The sequence below is a fragment of the Medicago truncatula genome, chromosome 4 (assembly GCF_003473485.1).
Source record: "Medicago truncatula cultivar Jemalong A17 chromosome 4, MtrunA17r5.0-ANR, whole genome shotgun sequence".
NCBI classification, from domain to species: domain Eukaryota; kingdom Viridiplantae; phylum Streptophyta; class Magnoliopsida; order Fabales; family Fabaceae; genus Medicago; species Medicago truncatula.
This window is the reverse complement of record NC_053045.1, coordinates 56,939,834-56,959,546: the sequence shown is the minus strand read 5'-3', so window position 1 is coordinate 56,959,546 and position 19,713 is coordinate 56,939,834. Positions and strand designations below refer to the sequence as shown.

The 19,713-nt window shown below is 30.8% G+C and overlaps 1 protein-coding gene and 1 long non-coding RNA gene across 2 annotated transcripts; one reads left to right on the top strand and one right to left on the bottom strand.

The window, feature by feature from the left end:
- The first annotated feature begins 12,614 nt into the window (after positions 1–12,614).
- On the top strand, positions 12,615–16,599 carry LOC25494032 (primary amine oxidase). Its single transcript, XM_024782169.2, has 5 exons — positions 12,615–13,465; positions 14,117–14,498; positions 14,587–14,700; positions 15,627–16,165; positions 16,255–16,599. Exons 1-5 carry the CDS (start codon positions 12,672–12,674, stop codon positions 16,451–16,453), a joined length of 2,028 nt encoding a protein of 675 aa, XP_024637937.1. The 5' UTR covers positions 12,615–12,671; the 3' UTR covers positions 16,454–16,599.
- A 452-nt stretch (positions 16,600–17,051) lies between these two features.
- Positions 17,052–19,713, bottom strand: LOC112421264 (uncharacterized). Its single transcript, XR_003011483.2, has 3 exons — positions 19,142–19,713; positions 18,081–18,148; positions 17,052–17,427 (listed from the first exon to the last, which is right to left on the bottom strand). It is a non-coding gene; the product is annotated as an uncharacterized lncRNA (long non-coding RNA).

Below are 19,713 nucleotides of genomic sequence, written 5' to 3'. Positions count from 1 at the left end.
TCTCGGGACGCGAAAAATACCAATCTAGTACTGTTCCAAACAAGCCATTAGTGAAAGAGCAAGATGAGAATTGAGAGGCAAACTACCTTTATTAGCGTCTATATACTTTTTGGTTAGGTTCTCATTGTATGCTTAACCATTTGATGAGAGCAGCTTTAAATAACTAAAAGGATGAAGACATGGATCTCTCCTTTGGCTTAACTATATGATCTTACGCGGTCCATTCAAAAACAATGTTTAATCAAACAATTCATCAATAATTAGTGTTTAATAACAATTGACCATATTTTATATTAGCTTTAAATATATTTTTTATCCTTTATCTTTTACGGAACATTTATTTTAATCCTTTATCTTTCTAAAATACGAATGCAAAACACGAAAGTCAAAATCATATTACAACAATGTTGATTAATTTTGTTTTTCAATGTTCCAAATTGAACAAGAAAATAATCTCTAACAATTTGATTAATATTCCTAAATTGTACAAATCTGAACAATCACAAATTCTAAACCTAGATTTTATTACAATAAACACTACAAACTAAAATCTGAAACAAATTGAAACCTACGTTGAAATTTGCTAGCAAGATGCTGATCAAAACAATTAAATCAAGGATGTTTGTTAAAATTGATTTCTTCATGATCAATCAAAATAGCAAGTGGTAAAATCTAATTACATGCATATTCAATATGTTTCAATTGATTTATTAGAGATGCAATTAAAACATGAATTAAAACAAGAATTTATACTAGTTCAACCCCTATCGTCCTCACAAAGGACCTAATCTAATCCCGATAAAAAAATCCACTGGATTTCTCTCTTCCACTAGATTTTGATGTGATGCATAAAGTGCTACAAATTTTATGTTACAAGTAGTTCCATCAGCTACCAATTTTGCTACTAAAATCTTGTGTCTTCTATCAACATTGAACACGAACTTTTTCAAAAAAAATTGAACCTCAAAACCATCAATCCTTCTACACTATGTAGTCCTTCCAATGACATTAACCCAAGATTCTTTTACCGCTATGATCACCTTCAAATTCCATCAGTTTTTATTTTTTTCAAGAAAATTCCCCCAAACCTTTGGATGAGAAAAGAGCCTCACAAATTCCTATTGCATCCCTCTAAATATGAATCAATCTCACAAGGAATTCTGGAGAAAGTATTTTCAGAAAGTTTTTTTATAGAGAGAGGGAGAGAGAGTTGAGAGAGGATGAATGAATGTGTCAATTGAATGAAAATACCGAGAGTGAGTTCTATTTATACTATATGCGTTTGAACACAAATATATGCTGAAAATAGTGCAAAAATGTGTTATGATTCGAATCAGTCTTACAAAAATGAATTCTAGGATCTTTGTAAATTTGTTTCGAATCACAAGAAGATCGATTCTATTAATGATTTATTCATGATTCAAATCAAGGAGTCCAATAATCCTATTTGAATCGATTTGTGATTTTCACCATGATTGGAATGAACCACTCAAAAAGTGGAAACATAGTTTTATGCAATAAATCCTACTTAAGAACAATTATGCAATGAGATGATACCTATATAAAGAGATATATACAACAAAACTATTCTAAGTCCTAGAGCTAGAGACTAGAACATATTTACAATGAGGATTCTTATATCCAGCGAACTATAATTTCCCGAACTCATCCCGACAACGGTTTAACCAAACAAAACTAATGCTTTTTCACAATACAAGGAAGCTAGTAGTGTAGTGGAAAGTTCCATCTCAATTTAACACAATACATGGAACCCTCTTTTAATAATACAACATGAAATTTTTGTGAAAAAAAAAACAGTACAAAAGGGTAACACGTCAAGAACATGTCTTTTAATAATAGCAATTTCACATGTTGAAAAAGTCTCACATTGTTTGATATTGGGTGATATTTTCCTTTAGTTTTGGAGTTTTCAAATTATATTTTTTGTTCTGATTAGTGATTATGTTCCTTTATTGTAACCGAGATAGCCAACCTTGCTATGTCACAATGTTGTTGAGGGGATAAACCGTTAATATCAAGCAATTAACCAAATTATGAAAACACTCTTAGAAAATTAGGAATCTGGGCTTCTGTTTGAGATTGCTGAAATATGATTGAAAATGTCAAATTTTATTCAGCTCGCCTCGTCTCCATATTAATTTTTGTTCCGGGCTAAATTACTCTTTTGATATCTTAACTATTTTTTAGATTTTATTTTGGTTAGTTTTCGTTTCGTCTGAGTCCATTAATTATATCTAAGTCAAATATCTTCCACGACCTTTTATGTTTGATTTTACAACAACTTAGTTCTTCAAGTTTTTTTTATTTATAAATTGGTCCTTTATGTAAAAAACTGATAATAAATTGATCATTTAAGTCATAGAATATTTACATTATTACCCATTTTTCAACCAACATCGCTAAAAAGTGTTTATAAACTAGGGGCGGATCTAGACATTTGATATATGTGGGGCTAAAATAGACCCTCAATGTATCGAAATTTTCAATTGCCTTTGATTGTATACTTCGTTAGTTAAAATAGTCCCTAATATAAAAATACGTCATTAATATTGTCATATTAACCCTTCAATATACTTACTTATTGTCACTTCAGGGACTATTACGACTAATAAAGTACAAAATCAGGGACTATTTTAAAATTTAAATACATTGAAAGACCCTGACAAAAAAAAAATACATTGAGAGACAATTATGACTATTTATTACACATTTAAGGACTAAAATAGCTATTACTTTTTTTTATATTATATATAAAAAAAAAATTAGGGAAGTGGCATGTCGGGCTTTAGCCCCACATAGCCTATGAATACGTCCGCCCCTGTTATAAACCATTTAACGTTGAGATGGTAGCTTCAAAAGTGTTTATGACATCAACATGATTACTTATGCACATTTTATTCTTCTTGTTTTTAAATTCAAGTATAATTTTACAAATTAATATTTCATCTACAATATTATAAATCAAGTAATATATTAATTTTATTTGAAATCAAGACCGAGTTTATAAATAGATATACGCATATATCTATTTATCGTATAAATTTATAAATTCTTGTATACGTGGTTTATATATGTTCACAGACAAATAATATTAAAAAACATCAATTTGAATTCAAATATATACTTTTGCTAAGCTATTGGTGTTTAGGTTTGGTGTTGGTTGTGAAAAACTCTCCTCAACCCGGTTATTTGCGGGACGAAATCTTTAGAATTCCTCTATCTTCTTGCAACATCATTACTTCCATACATATATGCTTCTGTGTTGTAAAGATTTTTCAGTTCAAAGAATCATATTTTTTAACACTTATTTCCAATTATATGTGCTTAGAAAGGGCAAGTATTGTGCGAATTTCTTGACGAAACTTAGACACTCTTTAAGGCCATGTGTGACACTTTGGAAAATTCATTCACTAAAGTTGAAGATTGTGTCAAGACTTTGATGTTCCAGGTCGAACCATGTTCATAGCTTTTTCTTTTTGTTATTCTACCAAAAATATACATTTAAAGATCATCATCAATGACGTTTAAAATTATAAGTCAATTGTGTTAAGTGAATAATTAATAAGTTGTAATACATCGTTATATTAACAGTAATGCGAAATGGTGCGACATATCATCTCTATAACTTCTAGGTGCTATAAAATAATAGCATTCAAATAGGAGTGAATCTCACGGGAAACACTATATTGTATCTCTTGTGTGTGTAAGAGAGCGAAGAGAATATTGTAATATTCTTTAATATAGTGGAATATTTTTCGGAGTTGTCCCGTGATTTTTCCCTCGGTATTAGAGGATTTTCCACGTTAAATATTGGTGTTCTTTTTCTATCGCTACCGCTGCGCTGCAAGATCCAATCTCTTGAATTTTGAAATTTTAATTTACAATTGCGTTAAGCTCGTCGATCCCAACAATCTTATCTTTTTTAATACTGGACTTTGGGTTGCTAGACACCACCATCACTTCACTGCTTCAACAAGTTCTACTGTCACTTTTTTGTTGAGATTATCTTTTAAGAGTTTAATATTAAGCAAAATCTAAAAAAGACAAGAAGAGACAATAGAATATAGGCATGTTTAGTCATTCGTGCGTAGGGTAGGGAATAGGCCAGGCCGGCCTACAGAGGCCTATAGCCTGGCCTGTTTAAGCCTGGTCTGGCCTGGCCTGTTTATTAAAAAGGCTAGGCTTAGGCTTTTTAAAAAGCCTATTTAAGTAAATAGGCCAGGCTTAGGCTATAAAAAAGCCTATGAATCTTAATAGGCCGGCCTGTTTATGCATGTTAGGCTTCATAGTGGACTTTTTAAATAGGCTTTAAAGCTTTATAGTGAAATATGTTTTTAAGGCCTTATAGTGATAGACAAATCTTACACTGGAATAGGCTTTGAAGCCTATTAAGCCTATTTAAAAGTAGATAAAATGGAATGTTTAGTGACTTTAATAGTAAGTAGGCCTATAAATAGGCTTTCAGGCCAGGCTAGACTTTTAAATAGGCCAGGCCAGGCCAAAATAATAGGCCTATGAAAGGCCATAGGCCAGGCTCAGGCCTGCAAATTTTTTCGTAGGCCAGGCTCAGGCCTATCAAAGCCTGGCCTGGCCTGGCCTATTCCCAACCCTATTCGTGCGTTACACGCGAATTATTTTTCGCACAATTAAGCATTTTTCTTATATTAATCATTAACCATCAACGTGACCATGTTAACCACATTTAGAATTACATTTATTAATCCCCGTGAGCTTAACTCAATTGGTAGGGATATCGAATTTTATATGCAGGAGCCGGGGTTAGAACCCCGGACACTCCACTCTCCACAATTAAATTGTGTGAGCTCTAACCACTAGACTACTTAACAAAAAAAAAGAATTACATTTATTATGAAACTTTGTTTTTTTTGAAAGAACATTTATTATGAAACATATGATGACATCCATGAAAGAAAGGTGGATGAGTATTTTTGACTTGCGATTTTTTAGTCAAATTTGATATGCAATTTACAATTGGTTTCAATAAAGTCAGCTCATGTCAATGATAACATTCTTCAATTTCGATCACTAGATGACTTTTCAAAGAACATTTGTTCTACTTTTTATTTGATATGGCTTTCTTATGTTTGGACAATTTGGCGCGACAGGAATGTTAGAGTTTTTCAATAAAAGGGGCTTTCTATTAATCAGCTTGAGACAAAATTAAGGTACAATCTTTTTGGTGGTTGAAGGCAAATCATCCTAATTTTGTTTTTAATTACCACATGTCGTGGCTTAATCCCCTTTTATGTTTGGGAGTTCATAATTAGTTTCAATCTATTTTTTGTTTTTCTTAGCTCTTCTCTGACACCTCTTGTGCTTGAGAGACTAAGTTTCTGGTTAATATATTTCATTTTAGTTTCTTAAAAAAAAATGCATTTGTACTGATGGCAAATGTGAAAGTTTCAAATGATAATAATACCTTCTAACAAGTCGGTTATAACTATATATACTAGCTAGTGCCTCACTGATACCAATTTGTAACTAAACTATATCTCTAATTACATAAACCATCTAATTTATTTTTAAATTTGAATTTGATGTCAAATTTATGTGCTAAAATATTACCTTAATTCTCACAGATAGTTAGGGTTAGGTAAAGTATATTAAAAGGCCCCGAGTTTAACTCAGTTGGTAAGAACAGTGCATAATATATATAAGGTCTGAGGTTTGACCCTTTAACCAAAAAAAAAAAAAGAATATTGAAAGGTAAATAAGTGTTGCCCATAAAAAAGGTAGAAGATAATAGCCAATTGATGTTTTTCAATAAGCATAACACATCTATGTTGATTTTTTTTTACCGTAAGCCAACTGATGTTGATATCCTCTCTATTTTTATTTTTTTGAAAGGGACATCCTCTCTATTTTATGTTACTATCCCTTTCAAAATAAAAATAAAAATGTTAGTGTCATTTAACACGTATAAAACTTATATCATATTATCATGTGATTTTTTTAAAATCTGAAACAAACACTATAAAAATTGAGAAATAAAATCTTTTTTTTATTAATAAAATAGGTTTTCTTTGAAGAAAATCTCAAACAAACGGCCCCTATATATCTCATCACAAAAAACGGCTCTATATCTATTTTTTTTTTTTATCCCCCTATCTCTACTCTATATCTATATTATATATAGGGTTTAATTCTTTGAAGAAAATAGGTTTCCTTATATATAAGTGGAATAAGAGATTTTGGACCGATTTTTTCATTATTTCAATTATAACCTTAAATAATTTTTTAAAATAATGTTTATTGTTGTTTTATTTAAAAGATAAAAATTTATATTATATTTTATATATTGTCGTCTTGTTGGTGTAATTGAAATAAATAAATATGGTTTATTGAGTTTGTTATAATTTCTTTTTGAAGGATTATAATTTAAAGTTATAAACATTTATATTTAAACTTTTAATCAAATCAAAATTTAAGAAAAAACATTGTTCATAATTAAAAATGTTAGAAGAACTAAAAAACAAAAATGTGAGTGTATGTCTTTTTGGTTAGTTAGAATAATACAACTTAATTAAGTTGCGTTGTTGGTTTGATATTTCAGGGGTTGATTCTATGTCTTTGATCGAACAATTTTTGCAGTTTGGTCAATTGAGAGGTCATCACGAACGCTTTCGTTCGACTCTTATTTTAATTTGGCTAACGTATACTTGGGTGTTAATTATATATGGAAAGAATATAATAATATGATTTTTAATAACAAGGCACTATCAATTGATGAATTAGTGGACAAGAGATGAAGCTACTCTCTTTTTGGTGGCTGAAGGCGAAACATATAATTTTTGTTTTTAATTATCATTGGTGGCTTAACCCCTTGACTTGTTTGAGTATTGTCATGTAATTTTGCTTTTAAGTACTTATACATTGTAGATGAACTCTCTAAACTTTGTTTGCTCTATATTCTGGCACTTCTTATACTAGTCAGAAAGAATGTTTGTTAATATGTATTTCATTTTGTCTTGTTGAAAAAATAATACAACTTAAATACATATACATATATTTTTTTTTAAGAACAACTGGATTTTTTTTGTTAGGGAAAGAACAACTGAAATATTATCACGCCATATCAGCTAACATAAAAATAATTTTGAAATACAGCTGTTTTTCTTTTGACAAAAAATACAGTTGTTCTGATGCAAAAAGCAATACTGTTCTTATTATGTCGCGATCATCCAATTGGATTTCCATATCAATTTTAATAATGAACCTTCTATTTCTGTAAAAAAAAAAAAAATTGAACCTTCTATTAAAATAAAGACTATATTATTTAATGAACGTCTGAGCCACACGATTGTCGAAAAAATGAAAGAAAAAAACGTTTGTGCCGTGAGGATAAAGTTGTATATATAAGTAAAATAATCTTTTGGAGGGAACAAATAATTTATCTGTCGAAGTTTCTGATTCGCTGCAGTCTGTTTACATACATAATTTATTAAGTAGATAATATACTTTTTTCATTATATCATATTCATTTAGATCGAAACCACGTGATCTTGGTTTTTCTTTTTTGTAGGAAAGACCACATGATCTTGCTGAAAGTGTTGCTAACCATTATTTTTGGGATAAGTATCTCCACGTAATCTCTTGAAATAATTGAAATCTAATTAAAGGGTTGATATTTTTTTTTTCTTTCTCTTTTGATCTTAAATGAAGTGGTAATCTATTGAAATTAAACTCACACACAACTGTGAGATTCTGGGTCGTAACATTCCACTTTGCAATATCCTGTCAGTTGAGCTAGGACTTCTGGACAAAGATTAATATCTTTTTTTTTTTTTTTTTGTACAAGGGTTGATATCTTTTAATAAATGGTTTTTATATTATGGATTAGAAATAAAATCTTAAACCAAATTGTTTATTTTATTGTAGGAACTTCTATTGTAGAATGACATTTGTTGGAGCTTATACAAAAGAGTGTTTGTAGAATAATCTTCTCCATCTTTATATTTTGTGTGGTTTTCATTTAAGTATTGAAATAAAATAAATGAGTATCGTTCAAATGTAATGGTATAGAGTTGTTAGTGGAACCTATTAGTAAATTTGTATAGGTGTTGGGTTAGAGGAATTTAGTGTTGGTTCTTTTGTGCATATGATATAGACCGTGTGTTTTTCTCCACTTAGTTATGTGGAGGTGGGGAAGCTTTGGGCCTCTATACCGCCTTAACTTAGGTGAACGACTTTCACTTAGACAATATGAATTTTGTTCTTAATTCTAAAAAAGTCGTACATTATTTTAGTGCAGGCATCAACGACATTATTAAATTTGGTTGTATATTGCATGCATGTAATTAGATTTTTGCTCAATAATTGTACATATTTTGTAGTTAGGTTTGAGATATAAGAACAAGCTATTTTCCCCTAAAAAAAAGACATGCAATTTTGATCTCATTTGTTTACAAAATTTAGTAACATTTTGAAAAAGCCTCAATTTATTTTAATTTTCATATAAATCAAAATTGATAGAAAAAAAAATATTGGGGAAGCCAAAGAAATTTTCTATAGAATTTAAAAACAAAAATTTAAAAGTAGTGAAAAAATATTATTTACCATATATTGTATAGGTAAAAGAAGAAATTAAAGATGTCATGTGAATTTAGTTAAGTTGGTAGAGACATTGTATGATATATGTTGGGATTGGAGTTTGACCTTCAAACACCCTATTTATTCACTTTATAAATGTAATTTATAAATCACTAAGGTAATTGAAAGAGGATAATTATTAGACTAATTAAAAGCAAACAAAATAAAGATGGATATCCACATAAATAGGATAGACAAGTCTTTGATAACACACATTTAAAATTGCCTATTTGATGTCATTGGCCTTTCTTTCCATGATATGTTCAAGTTTCAAAACAATTCGCACAATCTGATCCGAATCCAATAATTCGCATATACTTACATATAAATACAGCTATGTTATGCTTCACCTATTTTGGCTAGTAGGACCAGTGTTTACATGCAAATACCAGATTTGTAAATTACCTCTTGCTTGATAAAATTTTTATGCAACAGGTGAAACACCACTCCTAAAATCTTTATCTACGATAACATATTCATATCTTAACCTTTTTTTTCTTCTACCAAAAATATGAGGAAATATCTTTCTGTTTTTTATTTTTTGCAAAATTTCTCATGAACCAAATGGATATTAACCGTAGAATTTGAACCCTAGACAAACATACATCTCTCGTGGTAGACCATATCTTCTTAGGCGAAGAAACCCTCACATGATAAAAAAAATTGGGACTACATTCGTCTATTTATTCATGTCAACGAGCTTGTTCACTTGACAAATTCCAACTTTGTGGCCATATTTCCAACTTTGAACTCAGGATCTTATATATTTTATGTATTGTCTTAACCAACTGAGTTAAGCTAGGACATTTAAGTGACTTTTATAGAAAAACATTAATTGTTCCTTAATTTTTCTCATTACTTGAGAAACGGTGATGTGGCAGTGTGAGTAGTAAATAAATGGTTGAAGAAGCTTAAAGAAGCTAATAACATCAAATCGAAATTTGGTGTATGTTCTCAAATAAAATGGAGTTTAATAAAATTTGTTTAATTTTTCTATCATTGAAGCAACATATATTTGAACTACATAAATGTGATGTTGGATCCACTTAATAGTTATTTTATTATAGAATTAAGATAGAGTTTGTTTTCTTTTACAAACTAAAAAAAACTTAAATGATTAATCTGGCATTTTGTCAAAATTAAAAGACCAAAATATATATTTTGCATATAATTAAAAGTTAAAACTTTTTAATGTGGAACGCGATTAATCTTTGAATAACTTTAATCATGACCATTATATGCGATGTTTTAAAATAAAACCACCATATTAATGGTATCATGTATGGTATAGACATACTCCTCTTCATTTAAATATTCTCTCTTCTTCACGATAAATATCACGAATTGGTTTTAAAATGAATGTCATTTTTACTTTTTAATATAGAAATATTTTTTTCTATATTAAAACAATTTTTTCTATACTTTTGACATCATCATTTTTACTCTTTAATATAGAATTAATTTTTTTATTGTACCAAAAAAAAATAATTAATTTTTTCAATTGACACATGCTAGTAAATAAAAATATAAATTATGTATTGAAACTTATACCAATTTATTTGTCATTTGTAGAATCTTTAACACGTGTTCTTAGTGTATAAGTTATCATGACCTTTATGTATTTCTTAATCTTTATGAAAAGTCTTAACAGACATAAATTTTGAAACAAACAGTTAACCCATCATGTATTGCTGTGGAAAAACGATTACTAGCATTCAACTTGTATCTTCTTTGTTCATATAGTGCCACTGATTCACTGAATATTGGAGGAAGACACGTGATGTATGTAGTCCAACTGCAACGTGTAATTAGTTAAAAAATTATATATGTACTCATTCGTTGTACTGAAGGAATATGAACCATTCAGTGTAGCCATTAAGCATTTGATTTTTTTTTATTTTTTTATAAGCCATTAAACATTTGATTGATCCCATCTACAAGTTAGTGTTACTTTACTACTAATACATACATTATGAAAATTATTAGCCAGTGGCTCTCTATGAAATCAAGAAAACTGCATGCAATCAATTCATCCAAGTGGACTCTCTCCCATAGACGTGACATACTCTGTCCGTAAGTAAAATACTTCATCTGAATATCATATTTTGGTTTTGTGCAATTTTTTTTTAAGAAGCAAAAGATATAAAACTAATAATAAATATATATAGAAGCCCAAATTAAGTATAAGATGTATTTAAAAAGGGCTCAAAACAAAAATTAGGCTATTGTGCCTTCAACCAACATCAAAAATAAAGTTTCTCCCTATCAAACATATAGGAAATTATTTATTTTGAAAAATATGGATATATATATATATATATATATATATATATATATATATATATATATATATATATATATAAGAAATGTTAATTTGTGCCCATAGGGCACATGATAAGAATTCCAATAATGAAAATCATGCATTGGAATTTGTGTTAATTTATTGTTCAAAATGTTTAATATTAATTTTTTTTCCATTAAATTCTTACCATAAGTGGAATGAAATTAATGCTTAACATGTACACTAAGGGCACAAGTTAACATGACTCAATATATATATATATATATATATATATATATATATATATATATATATATATTGACGAATATCTTTTTTGAAAAGATGAGCACCCCAAATTGAATGGCATGCATACCAATATCAGATGGACGCACACTAAAAAATTTCAACCACTGTAAAATAGCTGATCAGATACACCAGAAAGATATTGAACTCCATAAACAAATAATTAATTGCTTTTTGTTTCCCGCTACAACGCTACTCCAAAAACTGACCAAAGACCTTGAATGAAGATCACCACACCAAGCAAAGTTGTCTTTTCTCGGTATCCTTTTATCAAATAATTGTCGCACAAAGAGAGAGACTTTGAGAAGCACCGATTTATTCCATACGATGTCTGTGAAAGGAGAATAAACATGTTGCTATTCAGAAATCAACATATTATATATTCCTTTGACGGTATAACCATGTTTTGGGTCAATTTTTCAAAACCAAGTGTCCGCAACCGAGTTCTGGAAAACAAAGTTATCACACAAATTAAAGAACAAAACTCCATTAAAAGATCCTCCTTCTATACAAAAAGTATCCTCCTCCATCTCCGTCCATCGCCCTCAACCCCCCAACCCAATCAACTCAAATCCACAACTGAAATATTGTTGTCTGCATGAATATCAAATAGCCAATTGAACCAGAATCATAAAAGATCTCTCTCTAACCAAGGATCGTTCCAAAAGGAAAAACTTTCACCATTACCAACTCGATGTCCTATACCATCTGGAACCAGTCACCTTCAAACTCCCCAACACCCCCTTTGAACCGCTCCCTAATGCACCCACTTTCTACCTCATATTTGTCAAAACTTTATACCATAACTCACCTTTGTCAACAAGAACACGCCGACACCAATTTCTTGTTAAAGAAACAGTTCACAAAAAAAAAAGAAAATAATGAAAAAGAAACCATGTGCCTTTCTCTTAAGATATTTGAAAAGATCTTACTAACTAGTGCCTCCGATGCATTCTTTAAATATTTTATATCAAAAAATTATTTTTAAAAAAGTTAAATACTATAATTTTCAATGCATTAAATACATAAAAATTTATTGTTTAATTTTTTTAAGGGAAATGCTAACTTGTGCCCTTAGGACACAACATAAGGATCTTAAAATAGAATTAAACAATAAATAATGCATTGAAAAGATAAGTTTTTAAACTTTTAATGTTATGAATGCACAATTTCCAAAGTTAAACTTTTAATGTTATGATACAAGTTAGCAAGACCTAATTTTTAAAGAGGATCTAAGAGAGATTCTTTAACATTTTCATATATTATTATCGTATCATTCGTGAATAAAGAAAAATATAATTATTGATATGCGGAAATAATGATTTTCATTTTATATAGAGAAATTGATTGATAACCTATTAACGTGTGTGCATTCACTGCTATATAAGATCACCCTGAGGAGCTTACATTTCACACAACAAACACCAAGACATAGTGAAGCTTGTTATAGCTCACCATGGCTTTTTCCACCACCATGAAACTTGTTCTTTTCTCTGCACTCACACTCCTCTCATTCCAATCAGTGTTCTCTGTTACACCATTGCATTTTCAACATCCACTTGATCCTTTAACCAAAGAAGAGTTTCTGACTGTCCAAACCCTAGTCCATAACAAATATCCCACCTCAAAGAACACAGTATCTTTCCACTATATTGGTCTTGATGACCCTGAAAAAGATGCTATTCTCAAATGGGAAACTTTGAAACCAAGTGTTATAACTATCCCTCGTAAAGCCTTTATCATTGCTATCATCAATGGCCAAAACCATGAGATACTAATAGATTTAAGGTTGAAGAGAATTGTCTATGACAATGTTTACAAAGGGAATGGTTTCCCTACACTAACCGTTGATGAACAAGCCATTGCAATAGAACTTCCAAAGAAATATCCTCCTTTTATTGCCTCAGTGCAAAAGAGAGGTTTGAATCTCTCTGAGGTGGTTTGTTCTAGTTTCACTATGGGATGGTTTGGAGAAAAAGAGAATAGAAGGACTGTGAGAGTTGACTGTTTTATGAAAGAAAGTACTGTTAATATATATGTTAGGCCTATTACTGGAATCACCATGGTGGCTGATCTTAGTCTAATGAAAATTGTTGAGTACCATGATAGAGATGTTGAAGCAGTGCCTACTGCTGAGAATACTGATTACAGGGTTTCAAAACAAAGTCCACCATTTGGACCAAAACAGCATAGTCTTGCTAGTTATCAACCTCAAGGTCCTGGCTTTCAGATCAATGGTCACAGTGTTAGGTAATAATGTTCTTGATCCTTTACTTTCCTTTTTTGGGTGTCTGTTTCCTTTATTTATATTACAATGGTTTCCTTATTCTTAATTGGTAAATCTACTAAATAGTACACGGATGGGTATTAACTGGATTTGGATTTTGTGACATATGTGGATGTGGACCATCTAATCTTTTAATTGAGATCCAGTTTTTCTATCTCTAAATAAAATAAAAAACTTGAAATTGATTTTTATCAGACGATCTAAATGTGATTTATTGAAAATGTATACAGATAGATTTGTATAACTTCTCCAATGGCATATACATTTTTTTTTGTTTACATATATGCATTAATTATTTAGTACTCCTTCTAGTCCTTTTTATAAGAGATAAATGAGTCAACAAAAATTGATGTATTTAGTTCAAAATATAGACAAAATTATATATCAATTTTTGTTGACCTATTGTCTCTTATTAAAATGATTAAAAGGAGTATTGATAGGGAAGATTCAATTTACATATTTTCTAAAAATAATATTCAATTTGCGTAATAAGTTACTAACTTGAATTTTTTTAGGGAATAAGTTACTAGCTTTATTCTTGCCCATTTAAAATATCGATTTGTATGTATTTCGTCCAATTATTTGAGAAATAATACCTGCGTATGATTTTTCAGCTGGGCCAACTGGAAGTTTCATATAGGATTTGATGTACGAGCTGGTATAGTGATATCACTTGCATCTATTTACGATCTAGAGAAACATAAGTCTCGCCGTGTACTCTACAAAGGCTACATTTCCGAGCTATTTGTGCCTTATCAAGACCCAACCGAAGAGTTTTACTTTAAGACTTTCTTTGATTCTGGAGAGTTTGGATTTGGTCTGTCAACGGTGTCTTTGATACCTAATCGTGATTGTCCACCACATGCTCAGTTCATTGATACATACATTCACTCGGCTGATGGTACACCAAGCCTATTGAAGAATGCAATTTGTGTGTTTGAACAATATGGTAATATCATGTGGCGTCACACTGAAACTGGCATTCCTAATGAATTCGTAAGAGTTTTTCCTGCAACCAACTAATTTAACTAATTATTCTATTTTTATTTATTTATTGATTTTTTGTTTGTACATCTACTGACAGGTCGAAGAATCTAGAACCGAAGTGAATTTGATTGTAAGAACAGTAGTCACCGTGGGAAACTACGACAATGTTTTAGATTGGGAGTTCAAAGCAAGTGGTTCTATCAAGCCTGCTGTAAGTATTTAGTTTTGTTTATTTGTTACTCCATGTTTACTAAATGTTTTATATAGATAATTATACGTAAGTGTAAGTGATCTCACAATTAAATGTAAGTAATATGGAGTATTTACTATATTAATAATTACAAAACAGATTTTGTAATAAAATAATACATATAAAAAAATTCGTAGAGTGTTACTGGAAGATAAGATTTTCTTTTTTTGAAAAGAGATAAGATATGGTTCTTCATAAACACGTTCATTTCATTTCCAATCTTCGAGGGAATTTACCAAGCGGGTCACTAAAACACTGTGCAATTATATATCTTGTCTCTTGGTATTTTTGGATTTTCTTAAGGCAAGGATCTAGATATTTAATTCGACTTGCATAAATTTAAATTTAAATTAAAATATGATATCACATATTCAAATTTTCTAAAATGTCTTGTTAAATAACAAAAGAGAATCCAATTTGTTTTATTGGTCTATTTGTTTGTTAGTCGATTTAAACATATACTATTTGCTTAGACACAATAATATTAAATGAGTTTTTAAATCAACTAACAAGTCATAACAAACCTTTGAAAAGTCAAAACTTACTTTAACAAATTAAGCATTGGACAAATTAAATGTTAAGTCTGAATTTAAAATTTGTCCTAGGTGTGTAACTTCCTTGCTGGATAGCTGACAAATTTATTTAAACGATTTGAAAGTCTCTTTTGGTTTATTGTAAAAAAAAAGTCCCACTTCACTTTGGGTTACAGGTTACTTACTATTTTTATTTAAACTGAAAGAAAAAAGAAAACATGTGTATTACTATATTTAGCATATACCGCCAAGACAACAACTGTCCCACTTCACTTGTCAATTGTCATGTCCTTGGCCTGAAATAACTCTAATTGATTTTTCAAAATTTATGTATGTATGTATGTATGTACACAGATAGCACTGTCGGGTATATTGGAAATCAAGGGAACAAATATCAAGCACAAGGATGAGATTAAAGAAGATTTACATGGCAAATTGGTATCAGCAAACAGCATTGGTATTTACCATGACCATTTCTACATGTACTATCTTGATTTTGATATCGACGGTGTTCAAAATTCATTTGAGAAAACAAGTTTAAAAACCGTAAAAATCACCGATGGAAGTTCAAAGAGAAAGAGTTATTGGACCACTGAGACTCAAATTGCTAAGACTGAATCAGATGCAAAAATTACTCTAGGGCTTGCCCCAGGTGAACTTGCAATTGTCAATCCAAACAAAAAAACTATCGTTGGAAACGACGTCGGATACCGTTTGATCCCAGCAATTCCAGCTCATCCACTTCTAACCGAAGATGATTATCCACAAATACGTGGTGCATTTACTAATTATAATGTTTGGGTCACACCTTATAATAGAACTGAAAAATGGGCTGGTGGACTATATGTTGATCATAGCCGTGGAGAAGACACATTAGCTGTTTGGACCAAAAAGTATGATTTTTTTTATTTGATTTGTACATTTGCTAATAATTGATCTTGGTAAGTTGATTATTATACTAATTAATTTGGAATTTTTGCAGGAATAGAGACATTGTGAACAAGGACATTGTGATGTGGCATGTAGTTGGAATTCATCATGTTCCAGCACAAGAAGATTTCCCAATAATGCCACTATTGAGCACTTCATTTGAGCTGAGACCAACGAATTTCTTTGAGAGAAATCCAGTCCTTAAAACACTTTCTCCAAGAGATGTTGCATGGCCTGGTTGCTCCAAGTAAAACTAGCTAGTCTGTGCAATTTATATGCATTGGTGGTGGAACCATGAATAAATGTTTGTTTGTTTGTTTGTTTTTGTTTGTTGTATGTTGAATGAATGAATGAATGGCAGGTTTATTTTGCGAGTTGATTTTTGCTTTACTGACTACCGTGCCTTCGTGTTGCTACTATTCCTTGATAAACTGCACTATTTGTTTTTATGGTTGAGCATGATCTACTAAAGTGGAAAGTTATGATATTGTCATGATTATCGATTGAGCAACTATAGGAAAGTTTGTAAATACAACTTACAGATGTTAGAACATGGTGGCCATTGGAGAAGTTAGAAACACAAAAGCAATTGGAAACACAAAAAAATGACACTGAAAAGTTAACACTACAATTTTTACCATTTCCATCAATTTAGTCCTTGTACACGTGGCTGCCTTGTTAACACATGTACATGACAACACAACATGCAAGAGGACACATCATCACCACCAACAGAGCTTTTGGACGAAGGGACCATTTTGATGGACGTCTATAAAATTCAGGAACTAAATATATATTTTGCAAAATTCAGGGATAAATTTGGCTGATTTTTGAAAATTCAAGGACGAATTTGAGGTATTAGTCCCCCTAAATTATTAGGTGCAATCCATTGATAAATTTCAAAAAATGCAATAGAGTATCTCTTTTGTACAGTTGACATCAACATAAGAGCACATAATTCACAAGAGCTTAATCCTTAAGTAACAATAAAATCAACTTCAGTTTGAAGTATAAAGATGCACAATCATTCCTTACTTACTCTCAATACATCATACTTGCATAAGTAAATAGGGTCAACATCCTTCCAAATAAAACTATTACAATAGCAAAACAAAATAAAGCTAAATGTTTATAATAACTGACATCTTCTCTCAACAAGTAGCTAATAACTTCAACTTTGAAGTCCGAATAGATCTTTGTCTTTATGAATTCATATGGTATTGACCTACAAAACAAAAAGACATAAATTGATGTGAATTAGTATTTTACACATCAAATATATTATGAGATTAACTGTACTGCTGCAGCTAGAAGTAGAGGGATCAAACAAAATTTATGGGATTAAACATCAAATATATTTCATTTTCATAGTAGTAAGAGACTCTTATATCATTAGTACCACAAATGTGGAGCATATTGACCAGACCATTCATCAATACCTCAACATCAACCAGCAACAAGGATGATAACACAGATTAATTTAATTGACAGAGCCAAAAGCAATATAAATGTACGATTAAATCAAAAATTCCCCCTGCAGAACCGTGACAGCAGCAGCCTACACCAAAACAGCATCTGAAAAACAAGTTGTTGCAGATCAACACTCAAACCTGTCCCCAACACAGTGGCAGCACTACCACTACACCAAACAGCTGAAATTCTCTCATTTGTTTAGTATTAATTCTCTCATTCCTCGCCTTCCACAAAACCCAAATGGTCGTATGCTATAAGGACACTATAATGCCCAAGACAACATCTTACACTAAAGACAGAGGCCAAAATACTAAACAAACTAGCTTCAAAATAGAAACAGCTCAAGACAACCTAGGGACACTATAATGCACCAAAGATATATATTAACCAAACATATTTATCTACCTTTATGATTTAAGTGGATGGTTTTCAATTTATATCATCTAAGTGATCTGATTCTTGAGATGTTATCTCTACAAAAAAAAAAAAGATATATATTAAGACAAGATTGACAAAGAACTCATCACTTTGCACAATGATACTAAGACAAGATTTGACAAAGAAATCCATATAAGTTATCTTAGTAATGTAAACAAGCTAAGAAGCCAAGCCATCACACAAAATATTCACAAACTATTATTATAAACTGACAAGGATCTATAGCAACATACTTGTTGTTTCTTACGAGTTATACTAATAAATTCTATCTAGACTCTAGAGCCAACCAATGTGCATGCAAAACTTGTGCCCTGTTTTGTCCATAATAACAACGATAAATGCATGAGGAAGAACAAAATCAATGAATTGAAGTGATATCCCTAGTGCAGAAAATTAGTATGACATATTTGAAAACAAAGATCTCAAGTTAAATTCTCTAAAGACATATGTCCCTAGCTTTAACTAGAAAACGTTTATCAGCAGCAACGTCACAATATCAACATTTTGCTAATGGATGATACACACGATCCATTGAAACATACTGATTCAATCTAAAACTAGTTTAGTGATCACAAGCATTTTTTGTTCCAATAAATTTGATTAGCAAAGGCTTTAAATCTGACCCTGTCATAGCTTTGATTTCCTCCAAACTTTACCATTCAATCAAGATGTTACTCTACTAACAGTCAATTACATCACAAGATGTTACCATTCTTCTTGGTCAAGACTTCACAGGACAACAGTAATAACAAAGTTACAAAAGATTCACCATCCTACCAAAAAACTCCACAGTAGAGAACACAAATGAATAGAAGTTATAGAAATGAGCTAAAAAAAAGCTTCTAAGAGTCCAAATATTTCACACGTCACTTTGCAACAATCACTAACAAATTAACACTCATCATATAATCACACAAACATGCCAGAAACAAAAACATGCCCACAAACCAAAATCAATCATACCTAGAAACAAAAATAATACCAAAAACAAAACTCAAAACAAATCATACCCATAAACTAATTTGTACCTTAGGTGAATAGTTCGCATAAGAGTTCGAAGAAGAGGTGAAGATCGCAGAAAAAAATGAATTGGCTAAAAAATGGTCTCTGAAGAGGTGAAGACCGGCCATTTCATGGATTAATCGTGGCATTTTTTTAGTCTATTTCATGGATTAATCGCAGAAGAGTGAATTGTGTGAGGTGAAGAAAGCTTCTATATCAACATCACTGGTCCCTGAAGAGGAGAAATTAGGGTTTTGAAATTGAAATTGAAATTGAAATTAGGGTTTAGAAAAGGGTTCAGTTCACGTTTTGTGTCATTGTGTGAAAAGAAGTTTTGTGTGATAACTGATTGATTGAGTTGTAAATTGTAATGGTTTTGTTAATACCAGTTAATTGAATCTAATAAAAGTTCGGTTCGGTTAGTAAACCATCTTCAAATAACAGTTCAATTCGGTTAACCAATGCAATGGTTTGGTTAATTTTAATATGGTTCGATTCGGTTAATTGGTTCAGATTGGTTTTTGGTTAACTTTGCTCACCTACAAGCATCCTATCATCACCACTCTGAATTGAGTGGAATCCACCTTTCCTTCACCAA

Coding starts and splice junctions, on each gene's coding strand:
- LOC25494032 (XM_024782169.2), top strand. CDS start 12,672: ATGGCTTTTTCCACCACCATGAAACTTGTTCTTTTCTCTGCACTCACA. Junction 13,466..14,116: donor ATCAATGGTCACAGTGTTAG/GTAATAATGTTC, acceptor ATGATTTTTCAG/CTGGGCCAACTGGAAGTTTC. Junction 16,166..16,254: donor TTAGCTGTTTGGACCAAAAA/GTATGATTTTTT, acceptor GAATTTTTGCAG/GAATAGAGACATTGTGAACA.